This window comes from Dendrobates tinctorius, unplaced genomic scaffold (assembly GCF_039654945.1).
Source record: "Dendrobates tinctorius isolate UK_male_01 unplaced genomic scaffold, ASM3965494v1 ptg000223l, whole genome shotgun sequence".
Taxonomy (NCBI): Eukaryota; Metazoa; Chordata; class Amphibia; order Anura; family Dendrobatidae; genus Dendrobates; species Dendrobates tinctorius.
In genome coordinates, this window is record NW_027361890.1 from 5,460,098 (window position 1) to 5,473,796 (window position 13,699).

At 41.8% G+C, this 13,699-nt stretch overlaps 1 protein-coding gene across 1 annotated transcript in view; it reads left to right on the top strand.

The window, feature by feature from the left end:
* Window positions 1-12,346: 12,346 nt before the first annotated feature.
* Window positions 12,347-13,699, top strand: part of TGM2 (transglutaminase 2) — a 51,161-nt gene continuing 49,808 nt past the window's right edge. The window contains exon 1 of the mRNA XM_073555269.1: window positions 12,347-12,436. Within this exon, the coding sequence (XP_073411370.1) occupies window positions 12,427-12,436 (10 nt within the window). The 5' untranslated portion in view covers window positions 12,347-12,426. The remainder of the gene's footprint in view (window positions 12,437-13,699) is intronic.

A 13,699-nucleotide genomic window follows, 5' to 3' on the forward strand; every position in this document is an offset into this window, starting at 1 on the left:
TGTCAGATAAACATCTCCACTTTTGATGTACTTTTGGAAGCAGGGTGACCTGGGATAACATTAAAGGACACATAGATGCAGAAATGTATTTCACCATAGAAGCGTCTTTTACTTCTGGTATGTATTACTCCTATTTTTGTTGCAGATGTAATGTTAATTTTTAAACACATTCCAGCCATACATTGTTAGAAAATCTTGTGTTAATGTTTATGCCATCTTGATTTCATAATTTTTCCTACATTTGGACATTAGCACTCCCTGATGTTAGTTACACTTTATTTTTCCTTAGCATGTAATAGTGATGTCTGTTGTTGACCAAGTGGGTGTGTTTTGATTGTGGCTAAATTTGTGTTTTGCAAACCAAAAGTTGCTTTGTAATTTTAATTATCATGTTGTGAATATGTGATTCCTCCTGCACAGCAACAGTTAACAGTTGCCAGACAATCACAGGCCCGCAGCTGATGTCAGAGGGCACATAGCTGGTGTATGACATCACTGTCATACGCTGGTCCGCGTATCAGCTGAATCGAGCAGAGAACACTGCTGTACCTTGGCCAGGTAAGGAAAAAGTTTTTTTGGAAAGTCGGAGTAATGGGGTGCATTATACTAATTTGGGGGTGCTTTATACTACTATGGGGTTGCATTATACTAAAATGGGTGTGCATTATACTGCTATGGGGGTGCATTATACTGCTATGTGGTTGAATAATACTTCTATGGGGCTACATTACACTATATACTACTGTGGGGGTACATTATACTACTAAGGAGTGCATTATACTGCTATGGGTGTGCAGTATACTACTATGGGGCTCCATTATACTGCTATATATGACTATGGGGTGCATTATACAACTATGGGGTGCATCATACTATTAAATATGACTATGGGATGCATTATACTATTATGGATGACTATGAGGGCAATATGGAGAGACATGGAGGCAGTATGGAGAAACATGAGGCAGAATGGGAGGACACGTAGGGTCCAGAATTGGAGGACATGTGGGGTCCAGAATTGGAGGACACGTGGAGTCCAAAATGGGAGAGCACATGGGGTCCAGAATGTGTGATATTATTACTGGAGGAGCTGATGAAAGGATATTATTTTTGAGGAAACTGTTTTCAGTGTGGAGGAATACAGGTCCTGTTACTGTGCAGAGCAACACGGTCGCTAATTTTCTACATCTGGCGTAGTGTAGAGGTTGGGGAAAAATTGTGGAATGTGCTCTAGATAACTGTGTTATTTTCTGCGGAGACGAGTCCCGGATGGAAGAAGTGATGGCGATGTGTGCTGGATGAAAAGCGAAAATGAAGGACTTCAACTAGAGATGTCACCAGTGAATAAGTGTTACCTGTACACTGACACTATACACTGTATACTATATACAGAACTCCTGTGTTGTCACTGGTGATCGCTGTATTATCTGTACCCTGACTCTCTATGCAGAGCTCCTGGGTATAATGTCACTGGTCATCACTGTATTACCAGTACACTGACACTGTATACAGAGTTCCTGTGTATAATGTCACTGGTGATCACTGTAACCTGTATACTGACACTATATACAGAACTCCTGTGTATAATGTCACTGGTGATCACTGTATTAACAGTACACTGACACTATATACAGAACTCCTGTGTATAATGTCACTGGTGATCACTGTATTACCTGTACACTGACACTATGTACAGAGCTCCTGTGTATAATGTCACTGGTGATCACTGTATTACCTGTACACTATATACACTATATACAGAGCTCTTCTGTATGTTACTGATGATCACTGTATTATCTGTACACTAACACTATATACAGAGCTCCTGTGTATAATGTCACTTGTGATCACTGTATTACCTGTACATTATACATTATATTCAGATCTGGACTGCCTCATTGAATAACATTCATCCAAGTGCAATGCAATTTTAAATGGCATTGCTCTCGTCCGATTCATACCCTAGTGTGACTCCGGCTTAATACATATGTAAGCATGAGCCACAGAGTTCCACAAAAGGTTGCAGCAAGCTTTTAGAAGATGAAAGTCCAAGGCAAGTCAATCCTCGTTTCCCGAGACACTGTGACCAGGATGACCAATGCTACACTTCTACTATGGCAGTTGGTCATGGTTGGTCAAATTTATATTTTCTTCATGGCACCATCTCTTTTTTATGCATATTGCAGTCTTATTAAAAACATATTTTCAAAAAGATCCAGATATACAGGGCCGGCTTCAGGTTTTCATGGGCCCCGGGCGAAAGAGTCTCAGTGGGCCCCTTTAACACATTCATGATGCACAGATACGGCAGAGAAATATGTATACAACTAGTACAATACCAAAGATTTCACTGACTTCTTACATTACAGTACATGAGTGATATCTATTGCAAATTCTGCAGTAACTCAGAAATCAGTGAATCTTCGCAGCGCACAGTGCATGCCCTGGGGCGATTCAAAAGTTTTCATTTTAGGCCGCACAGTGTAGTCCTCCATACAGTATTATGGGCAACACATAGCCCTCTGTACATTATTATGGGAACCACATAATCTTCCCTACAGTATTATGGACACCACATATTCTTCCATACAGTATTATGGGAACCACACAATCTTCCAGACAGTATTATGTGAACCATATAGTCTTCCATACAATATTATGGGCACCACATAGTCCTCCATACAGCACCACATACAGTGCTGTGCAAATTAATTGGGACAAAGCATTTTTTTAAGCAAAATCGTAAGTCGTTTACCAGTCAGTGATTCAAACCAGTTTTAACTGCTTTGAACAGGCACTCACACCTGTTCAAAGCAGTTAAAATTGGTTTGAATCACTGACTGGTAACCAATTTACGATTTTACTTAAAAAAATGCTTTGTCCCAATTAATTTGCACAGCACTGTAGTACTCCATACAGTGTTATGGGAACCACATAATCTTCCATATTGTATTATGGACACCACATAGGCCTCTATACAGGATTATGGGCACCACATACAGTTGTGGCCAAAAGTATTGACACCCCTGCAATTTTGTCAGATAATACTCAGTTTCTTCCTGAAAATGATTGCAAACACAAATTCTTTGGTATTATTATCTTCATTTAATTTGTCTTAAATGAAAAAACACAAAAGAGAATAAAGCAAAACGCAAAACATTGATCATTTCACACAAAACTCCAAAAATGGGCCAGACAAAATTATTGGCACCCTCAGCCTAATACTTGGTTGCACAACCTTTAGCTAAAATAACTGCGACCAACCGCTTCCAGTAACCATCAATGTGTTTCTTACAATGCTCTGCTGGAATTTTAGACTATTCTTCTTTGGCAAACTGCTCCAGGTCCCTGATATTAGAAGGGTGTCTTCTCCAAACTGCCATTTTTAGATCTCTCCACAGGTGTTCTATGGGATTCAGGTCTGGACTCATTGCTGGCCACCTTAGAAGTCTCCAGTGCTTTCTCTCAAACCATTTTCTAGTGCTTTTTGAAGTGTGTTTTGGGTCATTGTCCTGCTGGAAGACCCATGACCTCTGAGGGAGACCCATCTTTCTCACACTGGGCCCTACATTATGCTGCAAAATTTGTTGGTAGTCTTCAGACTTCATAATGCCACGCACACGGTCAAGCAGTCCAGTGCCAGAGGCAGCAAAGCAACCCCAAAACATCAGGGAACCTCCACCATGTTTGACTGTAGGGACCGTGTTTTTTTCTTTGAATGCCTTTTTTTTCTCCTGTAACTCTATGTTGATGCCTTTGCCCAAAAAGCTCTACTTTTGTCTCATCTGACCAGAGAACATTCTTCCAAAACATTTCAGGCTTTTTCAGGTAAGTTTTGGCAAACTCCAGCCTGGCTTTTTTACGTCTCGGGGTAGCAAGTGAGGTCTTCCTGGGTCTCCTACCATACAGTCCCTTTTCATTCAGACGCCGATGGATAGTACGGGTTGACACTGTTGTACCCTCGGACTGCAGGGCAGCTTGAACTTGTTTGGATGTTAGTCGAGGTTCTTTATCCAACATCCGCACAATCTTGCGTTGAAATCTCTTGTCAATTTTTCTTTTCCGTCCACATCTAGGGAGGTTAGCCACAGTTCCATGGGCTTTAAACTTCTTGATGACACTGCGCACGGTAGACACAGGAACATTCAGGTCTTTGAAGATGGACTTGTAGCCTTGAGATTGCTCATGCTTCCTCACAATTTGGTTTCTCAAGTCCTCAGACAGTTCTTTGGTCTTCTTTCCTTTCTCCATGCTCTATGTGGTACACACAAGGACAGAGGTTGAGTCAACTTTAATCCATGTCAACTGGCTGCAAGTGTGATTTAGTTATTGCCAACACCTGTTAGGTGCCACAGGTAAGTTACAGGTGTTGTTAATTACACAAATTAGAGAAGCATCACATGATTTTTCGAACAGTGCCAATACTTTTGTCCACCCTCTTTTTTATGTTTGGTGTGGAATTATATCCAATTTGGCTTTAGGACAATTCTTTTTGTGTTTTTTCATTTAAGACAAATTAAATGAAGATAATAATTCCAAAGAATTTGTGTTTGCAATCATTTTCAGGAAGAAACTGAGTATTATCTGACAAAATTGCAGGGGTGTCAATACTTTTTGCCACAACTGTAGGCCTCCATACAGTATTATGGGCACTACATAGGCCTCCATACAATAATATGGGCATCACATAGGCCTCCATACAGTATTATGGGCACCACATAGTCCTCCATACAGTACTATGGGCACCACATAGTACACCATACAGTATTATGGGAACCACATAATCTTCCATATTGTATTATGGGCACCACATAGGCCTCCATACAGTATTATGGGCACCACATAGGCCTCCATACAGTATTATGGGAACCACATAGACTGTGAGCCCTCTCGGGCAGGGTCCTCTCTCCTTTTGTACTTGTGTGTCCCTTGTCTTACACATGCTTATTGTACTTGTCTATATTTCCCCTTTTCACATGTAAAGCGCCATGGAATAAATGGCGCTATATAAATGTATAATAATAATAACCATATAATCTTCCATATTGTATTATGGGTGCCACATAGGCCTTCATACAGTATTATGGGAACAACATAGGCCTCCATACAGTACTATGGGCACCACATAGTACTCCATACAGTATTATGGGAACCACATAATCTTCCATATTGTATTATGGGCACCACATAGGCCTCCATACAGTATTATGGGCACTACATAGGCCTCCATACAGTATTATGGGCACCACATAGGCCTCCATACAGTATTATGGGCACCACATAGTCCTATATACAGTATAATGAGCCCCATATAATGCTTCATACAGAATAATGGAGCATTATTTGGGGTCCATTATTTTGTAATGAGCATTATATGAGGTCCATTATGCTGAATGGAGCATTATATGGGGTCTATTATTCTGTATGGAGCATTATATGGGTTCCATTTTTCTGTATGGTCTCATTTAATGCTCCGTACAGAATGGGCCCCATATAATGCTCCATACATAAAAAAAACATGAAATACTCACCTCTCCTTGTTGTCCTCAGGTCCGGATTCCTCAACCTTGCCATCTTCTGTCTCTCTGCACTGTGACTGCTCACAGCAGAGGGCGCACTGTAGTGATGTAATCGCGCCCTCTGCCCTGAGACGTGAAAGGGTCAGAAAGGGTGTAAGACAGCGGAGCTGCAGAGAAACAGGGAGAGGTGAGTATGGCAAGTGCAGGGGAACCCACTTGCTGGCACCAGGTTCCCCTGACTTACGGGCCTCTTAGCAGGCCGGTGTCCCCGATGGCGAGTGGTACCCACGCTTGCTCAGGGCCCCAGCACTTGCCCGGGTGCGCCAGGTGGTGACCCACGATTCGCATGTGTTACATCCTCACGGGGCGTGACACATTGCTACTGCCACTTTTTAAAATTTTAGCACCTCGGTGCATCTCTATAATCCAAAAATTCTCCCCCAATATCTATTTTTTTCTTCCAACATAAAACCTGCTATTTCTTCTCATAACACCTCTTATCATTCCATGCACTGGATTCAATTAGTTATCATAAAGTTTAATGTCAAGCAGTTTTCATTGTACTGTATCTGGAATGCGGGAGATTAATGACTGAGATAAATTCTTGCTGTGCAGCACAAACCGAGCTACAGTCTTCTCCATTACCCTCTGATTTTTACTTTTATTCTCTTTTCTATTTGTTCCATTTTTCATTCCCGGTAACAAGAAGTTTTTATGTCTGAAAAAAAAATGACCCAAGGTAAATGTTTAATTATCGGCCCTTTAACAAACATAGACACTTCCTGGAATAGATATCATATAGTCTGTAATGTGGTGTGATGAATGGGAATACCTCCCTATGACACACAAATCCATGCATAGACGAAATGATTGGTTGATTGTAGGTGAGAGTCATGCACAGGCCAAGGTGTGGTTCTGATTCATCTCAAGATGTCTCAAAATAAATAAGCAAATCCTACAAGCTGTGTGCCAATAAGTTACAGAGTATGGCATATAACGGCACATTCTGTAGCCCAATCCTAGATAACGGTCTCTTTGTAAAGACATTTTGAGCAGTTTTTAGTATCTCAGTGTATGTGCACGCGTTGTCTTTTTCAGATGAATCCGCCAAGAATCTGCCTGAAAATGGACCTCAAAAGCGACCCATAATGTCATGATCCAGTGTTGGATCTGGCGGTATTAAAAGCACAAAGTGAACTTTTTTTACTTTGGTTGAGTTCAAAGGTGTTTTGACTGTCCCCGGTGGTGGTTAGCGGTATCGCACCTTAGGTTTAGGTTAATGTTCACTTAATTAGGGATCAGGTGTACTCCCTATAAAGGTGTGCTCAGGGTGTTCACTCACGGCTGGTGATATTTCTTGCTGAGTTGTTGGAGAGCCTGGTGGAAGGATGGAGCGGGATAGGAGTCCTGCGCAGTCAGCCAGAGAGAATGAGTGCCAGCTAATGGTGTCTGCAGGAAGGACTGGCATGGCTTGGTGGAGTCACAGTTTATGGTGTCGGCGGGAAGTGCGGGCATGGCTTAGAGGAGTGGCGACTAGGAAGAGAGTTGCACTCAGCATGCTCTACTTGGTTGCTGAGAACTGGACTCGAGCATGCTTGGATTCTTGGCAGAGGCTGGACTCATCTTGGGACTCTGTGTACTGGACTGCTGCAAGTGGTGATGGACTCTGCTCCCAGGCTGCACGATGGTGACTGATCCAGTTATGGTGATGGATCAGGGTGGAGGAGAAGATGCACGCAGGTGGTGGGCTCTGTTGCTAGGAGCGTACGCAACAGAGCAAAGATAAGTGGTGTTTCCCCTGTATTGTCTCTTTCCTCATGTGTGTTGTTAGTGCAGTGGTGGGATTAGTCTCCGCACCGACCTATTCCCTAGTGAGGGTTTAGGCTCAGGGCGAGCAAGGGCGTTAAGGTACGCGTGCAGCGACAGGTGCGGAGCCTGTTTAGGGAATGTGAGGAGTGTAGGGACACTGGCTCAGGGGAGTGCAGGAGGTCTCCATTTCCCCATTCCCTATCGCAGGGCCCACCATTGTTATAGTTTCCCAGGTTCCCCCCTTATTATTTAAATGCGCCTTACTGGAGGCGGTGTTTCCAGAAATGTATATGTTAACGTGTAATACCGAAATTCGCCAGGTGGAGGCGGCGTATCCACCTGCACGTGTTATTATTTAAATGCGCCCCACTGGAGGCGGTGTATCCAGGGTCATGTGTGTTATGGGTTCGCCTTGCGGAAACATCTGCGTCCTGACACACGTGACCATGACGCATAAAATGAACACTGTTCATGCCAATGTCAAGACGACATTCAGTCTTAGGTCACTTTTTTTATCCATTTTAGGGTTCGGAAACCCTGGAGAAGTCAAAAGTGACATTCCCATTCTTCTTGAAAGAACTTATTCTTTTTTTTAATAAAGTCTTTTATTTAGTAAAGTTTTCAAATAAAACAAATACGGCAAAAACAACATCACCTACCCCCACCTTCAACATAGACCAAAGTATTTAGCTTTTAAAATTACAAGTAAAAGACACCAGAGGCATTGCTGCCTCAAGAACAAAGACAAAGCCGATGGTGAAGCTGCTTCAAGAAAACGACCAACGGCCTGGGAAAACTCAGCATGCTCACCGTGTGAGTGTAAGGGAGGGACAGGACTGTAGTTGTGACCGAGGACACTGAGGCTCTGGTGTCCTGGCCTCCCCTCACAGAAAATTCACATGCATTCATCAGCATACCAGTATCTCCAGGTCCAGCTCCATCAGGATCTTCCCTCTGCTGCAGGAGACCCTCTCCAGGCAGATTTGCAAGAATTGAGTTATTCCATATCAACTTTCAACTGAACAACTTTACTGACTTCAGGACACAGCACATCCAGTTCTGTTACAGCATTAACATCATATTTCAAGCAGTACATTTCTTCCACTTTCCCTGTACTTCTCTCACTATTGCACAGCACGTACCCGGGTCGGACCGTGACACACGGCCCCTCAGCATCCTCCCTGTCCAGACTCACTTTCACTGGTGGTTCCCTTAGCCGTCTCACCCCAGCTGTGATAGAATGCGCCCAGGCTGTAATCTGCCACATGGTGATTGACCTGCCCGGCCTTTATGCTGTGTCCAAAATTAGAGCACCAGCCTCTCCTTTCACTGACACTGCTCTTACTGCTGTCATTGCTGCAGTCTTCTTCCCACTGGCCCTGGATGGCTGGGCTTAAGCTTCAAACCTTACAGGGCCACTGCGTTGTCCCCAGGGCATGAGCCCCCTGGATGGTGGGGGGCTCTCTGGCCCCAACTGAACTCCTTCAGCTCCCTAGCCCGACTGCAGAAAAACAGGAAATGTTCCTCTTATCTCACAGCAAGCCCCTCCTACTTTAGACATGTCCTGACTTGTATATTAATATAAGAACTGTATGTACTGAAATGCACAAATAGTCTGTCTCTATGATGAGGAACATGTTTGTGCTAATATGTGGTCCAGCCATGGTGTGACAGTATTTGTTCCTTGTAAGTGGTTCATTTTAAAAAAAAAATTGACACATTCCCTTAAATACAATACCCAAAAAGAGTATTGGATATTGTAACAAATGTTTAATAGGTTAGAGCAGAGTAGGGCCAGACTACAAGAGTCTACCTTGTTGTGGTGGTGGCTTTCACACAAGCGCTCGGCAGAGCTGCGGAGGGCTGCGTATTTCCTCCATGAAGCTCCGCCCACTGCCGCACCTCCTCCGTTCAGCTCAACCTACATCTGCATGCAGCTTGCGTACCTATCTTTAACATTGGGTATGCAGGCCATGCGGATGTATGCGGATGCGTCCGCATGCGTCATTTTGATGCTGCGGCGACTGCAACAAAATGCAATATGTTGTGCTCGATGCAGGTCGCCACATACATCCGCATGGCCTGCGTACCCAATGTTAAAGATAGGTACGCAGGCCGCATGCAGATGTAGGCGGAGCTGAACGGAGGAGGTGCGGCAGTGGGCGGAGCTTCAAGGAGGAACTACGCAGCCCTCCGCAGCTCTGCCGAACGCTACTGTGAAACTAGCCTTAGAAAATCTTTTTACACAACAAAAGCTGATGTCTATGTTTGTATGTACAGCTCTGGCAAAAATTAAGAGACCACTTCCAAATGTTCAGTTTGTCTGTTTTTTCTCTTTACAGGTATATTTTTGAGTAAAATGTAAATTGTTCTTTTAGTCTACAAACTTCTGACAACATGTTTCCAAATTTCCAAGCAATAACTTTTGCTTGTTTTTTCTGAAAAGGAGAAATGGTCAAAATTTAAAAAAAAAATCCAGTGCTTTCAGACCACAAAATTTTTCCCGTGACAGCAGTTCTTAGAAAAGTCGTGCTACAAAAACATCCATGCGACTTGTCTGCATCTTTCTGTCACACAACTATTTTAGAGCTGTGATTTTGCTGTAAAATAAGATCGCCGAGTTTCGAATTTGCATTGAAGTCTTTGGCAAGCGAGTCTAACGTCTTGCGACTTGAAACAGAAAATCCAACACATTTGGAACTATTTGCAATCTTGCGGTACATGTTTGTAGTATTTGTTGTGCTTTTTCAGGCAGAATCCATTTGAAAACTACATTGTGTCCACATTGTAAACCCTATTTGGAACCATTATAAGCATTGTGAAAATCAATGAATAGACTTAGAAATGTAATTTGTCATATCTGACCTGCAAGTGTCATCAGATTTAGGCCGTGTTCATATGAGCGCATTTAACGATGCATATACAGACTGCAATGCCCAGACTGGCCACAAATTTTCCAACCTGAATTTAAAGCCTAATATTTAAAGAGATAAAGGGGTGCTCACATGTTGAAGGGAAGGCGGTGCTCTGAAGCAAAGTAGCTGCAAAATAATCAGAGAGCTTCGGCACTCAAATTTAAATTTTATTATGTAGTCAGAGGCAATATGTAGACAAAAGCAAAGCAGCAAAAAAAGACACAACCCTTTGTGATAAAAAGAAAAAACAAAAACAATCGACCCTTTGGAAACAGATTATATCTGTTTCCAAAGGGTCGCGTTTCCAAAGGGTTGATTGTTTTTGTTTTTTCTTTTTATCACAAAGGGTTGTGTCTTTTTTATTGCTTTGCTTTTGTCTGCATATTGCCTTTGTCTACATAATAAAATTTAAATTTGAGTGCCGAAGCTCTCTGATTATTTTACAGCCTGTGTTCTGTCTCCAACATAATTCATGATCTTTGACTGTCTGCTTGTTTATATATATACAATGATTTGCTGTGAATATCCAGAATATTCAGTTTCTTCCATAGATTTCATGTTTTCATTGTTCTGGCTCCATCTAGTGGCCAGAGTCATAACCGCATTGCTATTGTGGGTTTGCTTCCTGAATCTTTCCTCCATTCACAATGTATTCTGGGAAAGCTTCCAAAACACCCTAGTAAGTTTGCAAAGCATTATGGTTTAGTCCAGCCCCCATGTTTCCCTCCAGTCCTCCATTTTCTCTCAAGCCTGCTTCCTGGGAACATCTCATTTCTCTTTCCCCTTGTGTCAGCATCGCTGGTACGTAAACATGCTTCATGTATAATTTCTGTCTTAGATCAGCCTGCTTAGTTAGCACTCCCCTGCTCAGCTAGTACTGCAGATAATGTATGTTATGTATATTATGCATTCCTATGAACCCAGTACTGATTGTATTTATATGTTTTACTTGTAGTTTCACCGCGCCAATCTACCCTACGTTCAATAAAGCACAGATTCAACCTACAGTCTCCTTATTGGACCCCCGATATAGCGGTTTAGCTGCCTTTTATAAGCTACATGAATCCCGGTTCACTTAGTGAGGACAGAAAAGCCTGATAGACATATATGAGGCTGTGGGTTCAGATCAGGAAAGCCGTGATTAGTTCGGGAAATGTGGTTCTCATACTGACTGTGACATATGTACGGACTGGGCCTCAGTTGCCATTTAGGGAAGGGGCAGAAGTTATGGCTGAAACTCTACCCACTATGATGACCAATTTTTCATCACGATCAGGCAGCCACTGGACAGCTGCATGTAGTCGAAGCTTCAGCTGTACTGCCAGCGTATCGTCCGGGCACAGGATATTTCTTGATGAACAACTGTTCATGATTATTTGTACATGAAAAATCACGAAAGCCTGAGTGAGGCCTTACTCTGGGGTGAATGGTGTAGAAAAAAAATATATATGAAAAAAAGTTATTAAAATTACTTGAATATCCAAATGAAACCCTAAAAAAGCAGAGTAATTAATGTGCTGCTGTAATATGCAATAAAGTCACAAAAATTGCATTCAACACCACAGTACCGTCTCGTACCCCAAACGATAAATGAAAAAAACCAGGAGCAAGTCAAGTTAATATATTTAAAGTGAAAAATGCAAAAAACAGTTAGTGAAAGGGTTGATGTTTAATCTACATGAAAACTGAAATCGTAGGAACCCCTTTACCCAGAAGTCAAATTTAGACAAATTCATGGCCCTACTATACAAAACATGACAGCGCCAGTGACACGTAATTTGGCTCCTGAGCCTACTACAAGGCAGCATTGTATAGGTGTCAGTCTCTGCTAAGACATTTTTCCTCTCGTCATGCCTGCTTAGAAGTACATGCCAATCCGTGTTATAATATCCTGTGGACATAAAGAACTTTTGAAGTTACACAAACACAGTAATAGTTCATACAAATATTCCTCCTCCTGAATTTGTAAGTCTGGTTATAGTTTAGGAAAGCTTCACTTCTCGGCAATGAATGGGTTAGGGCTATCCCCCCTCCTTTGCAAATTGTCACCCACAGCTTGGGCTGTGAGCAAAGTTCTCCCTTGGAGTCCCACCCTAGGGGTGTGTGCAGGAGGCGCTGTATAAAAACTCCTAGCTATAGTTAGGGTCTACTCTTAGTACTGGAGGGGAGGTCAGTGCAGGACCATGGCAGAAGGTACTGTGTGTCTTAGGGCTTCTCCTCCTTGTCTTCTGTGTGTGCTTTAGTAGCAGGGATCTGCATAGAGCATGGGAGCCTTACTTATGTACATAGGATAGGAGCAGAACTGATTATTCAGCTAGAACTGAAGCAGAGCTGTTTGTCATTTCCCATACTTATTGGTAACCTCTAAGGAACCTCAGATGATACATATGTATCTGTGTGTTGTGTATATTACATGCAATCATGGGTTATTCATTAACCAAATGACACTATCTATGTCACCGATCTGCTATTACCTCTGCAGGAGTGTTCTTCCTTAGAGATAACTTTTGGGCTAATTTTTTGATCCCACGGAGAAAATATAATATCGCCAGATTAGTAACAAAAAATGTATATTTTAAAACAAATGCATTCCTATTTCAAGATAGGTGCCCTTCATGGTAGTCAGTGGCCACTTTTCACATAAAATTCTATTCTGGTCTATGGAAGTTACAGAAAGTTACAACTGCCAAGAGACCCTCTGGTTCTTCCCAGAAGCAGGATGGATAAATGCCAGATCACTATATATCATTGACGTACTATACTATATATAACTACTAATGTGATTATGCGCTGAGAGTGACAACTAATTAATACGAGAAATTTTTTTCATTATTCCTACAACCCCCACGCCCCCCAGAAAAGAAAAAAAATGAATTCCTTCTTTATTTCACACACTCCATAGATTTATTTCCTTTTGTCTTTGCTGATTAGTTTCCTTCTCATGTTGGACATTTGTGAATTTCTATTTGCCGAGGTCCTTTACAAACAACATAGCGTTGATTATTTAAGCAAGGGTTTTTAAAGAATATGATGAATACTTTTTTTTTGTTTTTTTAAGTAAATATTTGCACTTCGGTGGAATTTTGTCTAACCAATACACCCCAAAAGCAAACACTTGAATTTTCCATTTTTATTTGTGGCGTTGCTGACATTTTTTTCAGCAAAATGGTGCATGTAGTTCATGAATTTGACATCAAATTAAAAAAAAACTCTGCATGTTTTGTCTTTAACCGTTTTTGAGAATTTGAAGTGCAAAATGTTGCAAAATCCTTTAAAATAGTAAAAGTTTGGCAAAATATGAAATCCACCAGATTCCTTGCTCCAGACAGGGAATGGAATGAGATGCATGAAAATAATGCACCATTTAAAAGAGCTGCATTTTGTGAATCTTTCTAGAACATTTGTATAAGCAAAGTTGTTGAGTACAAATCGAAAAAGACTTTAAAAAAAAGAAAG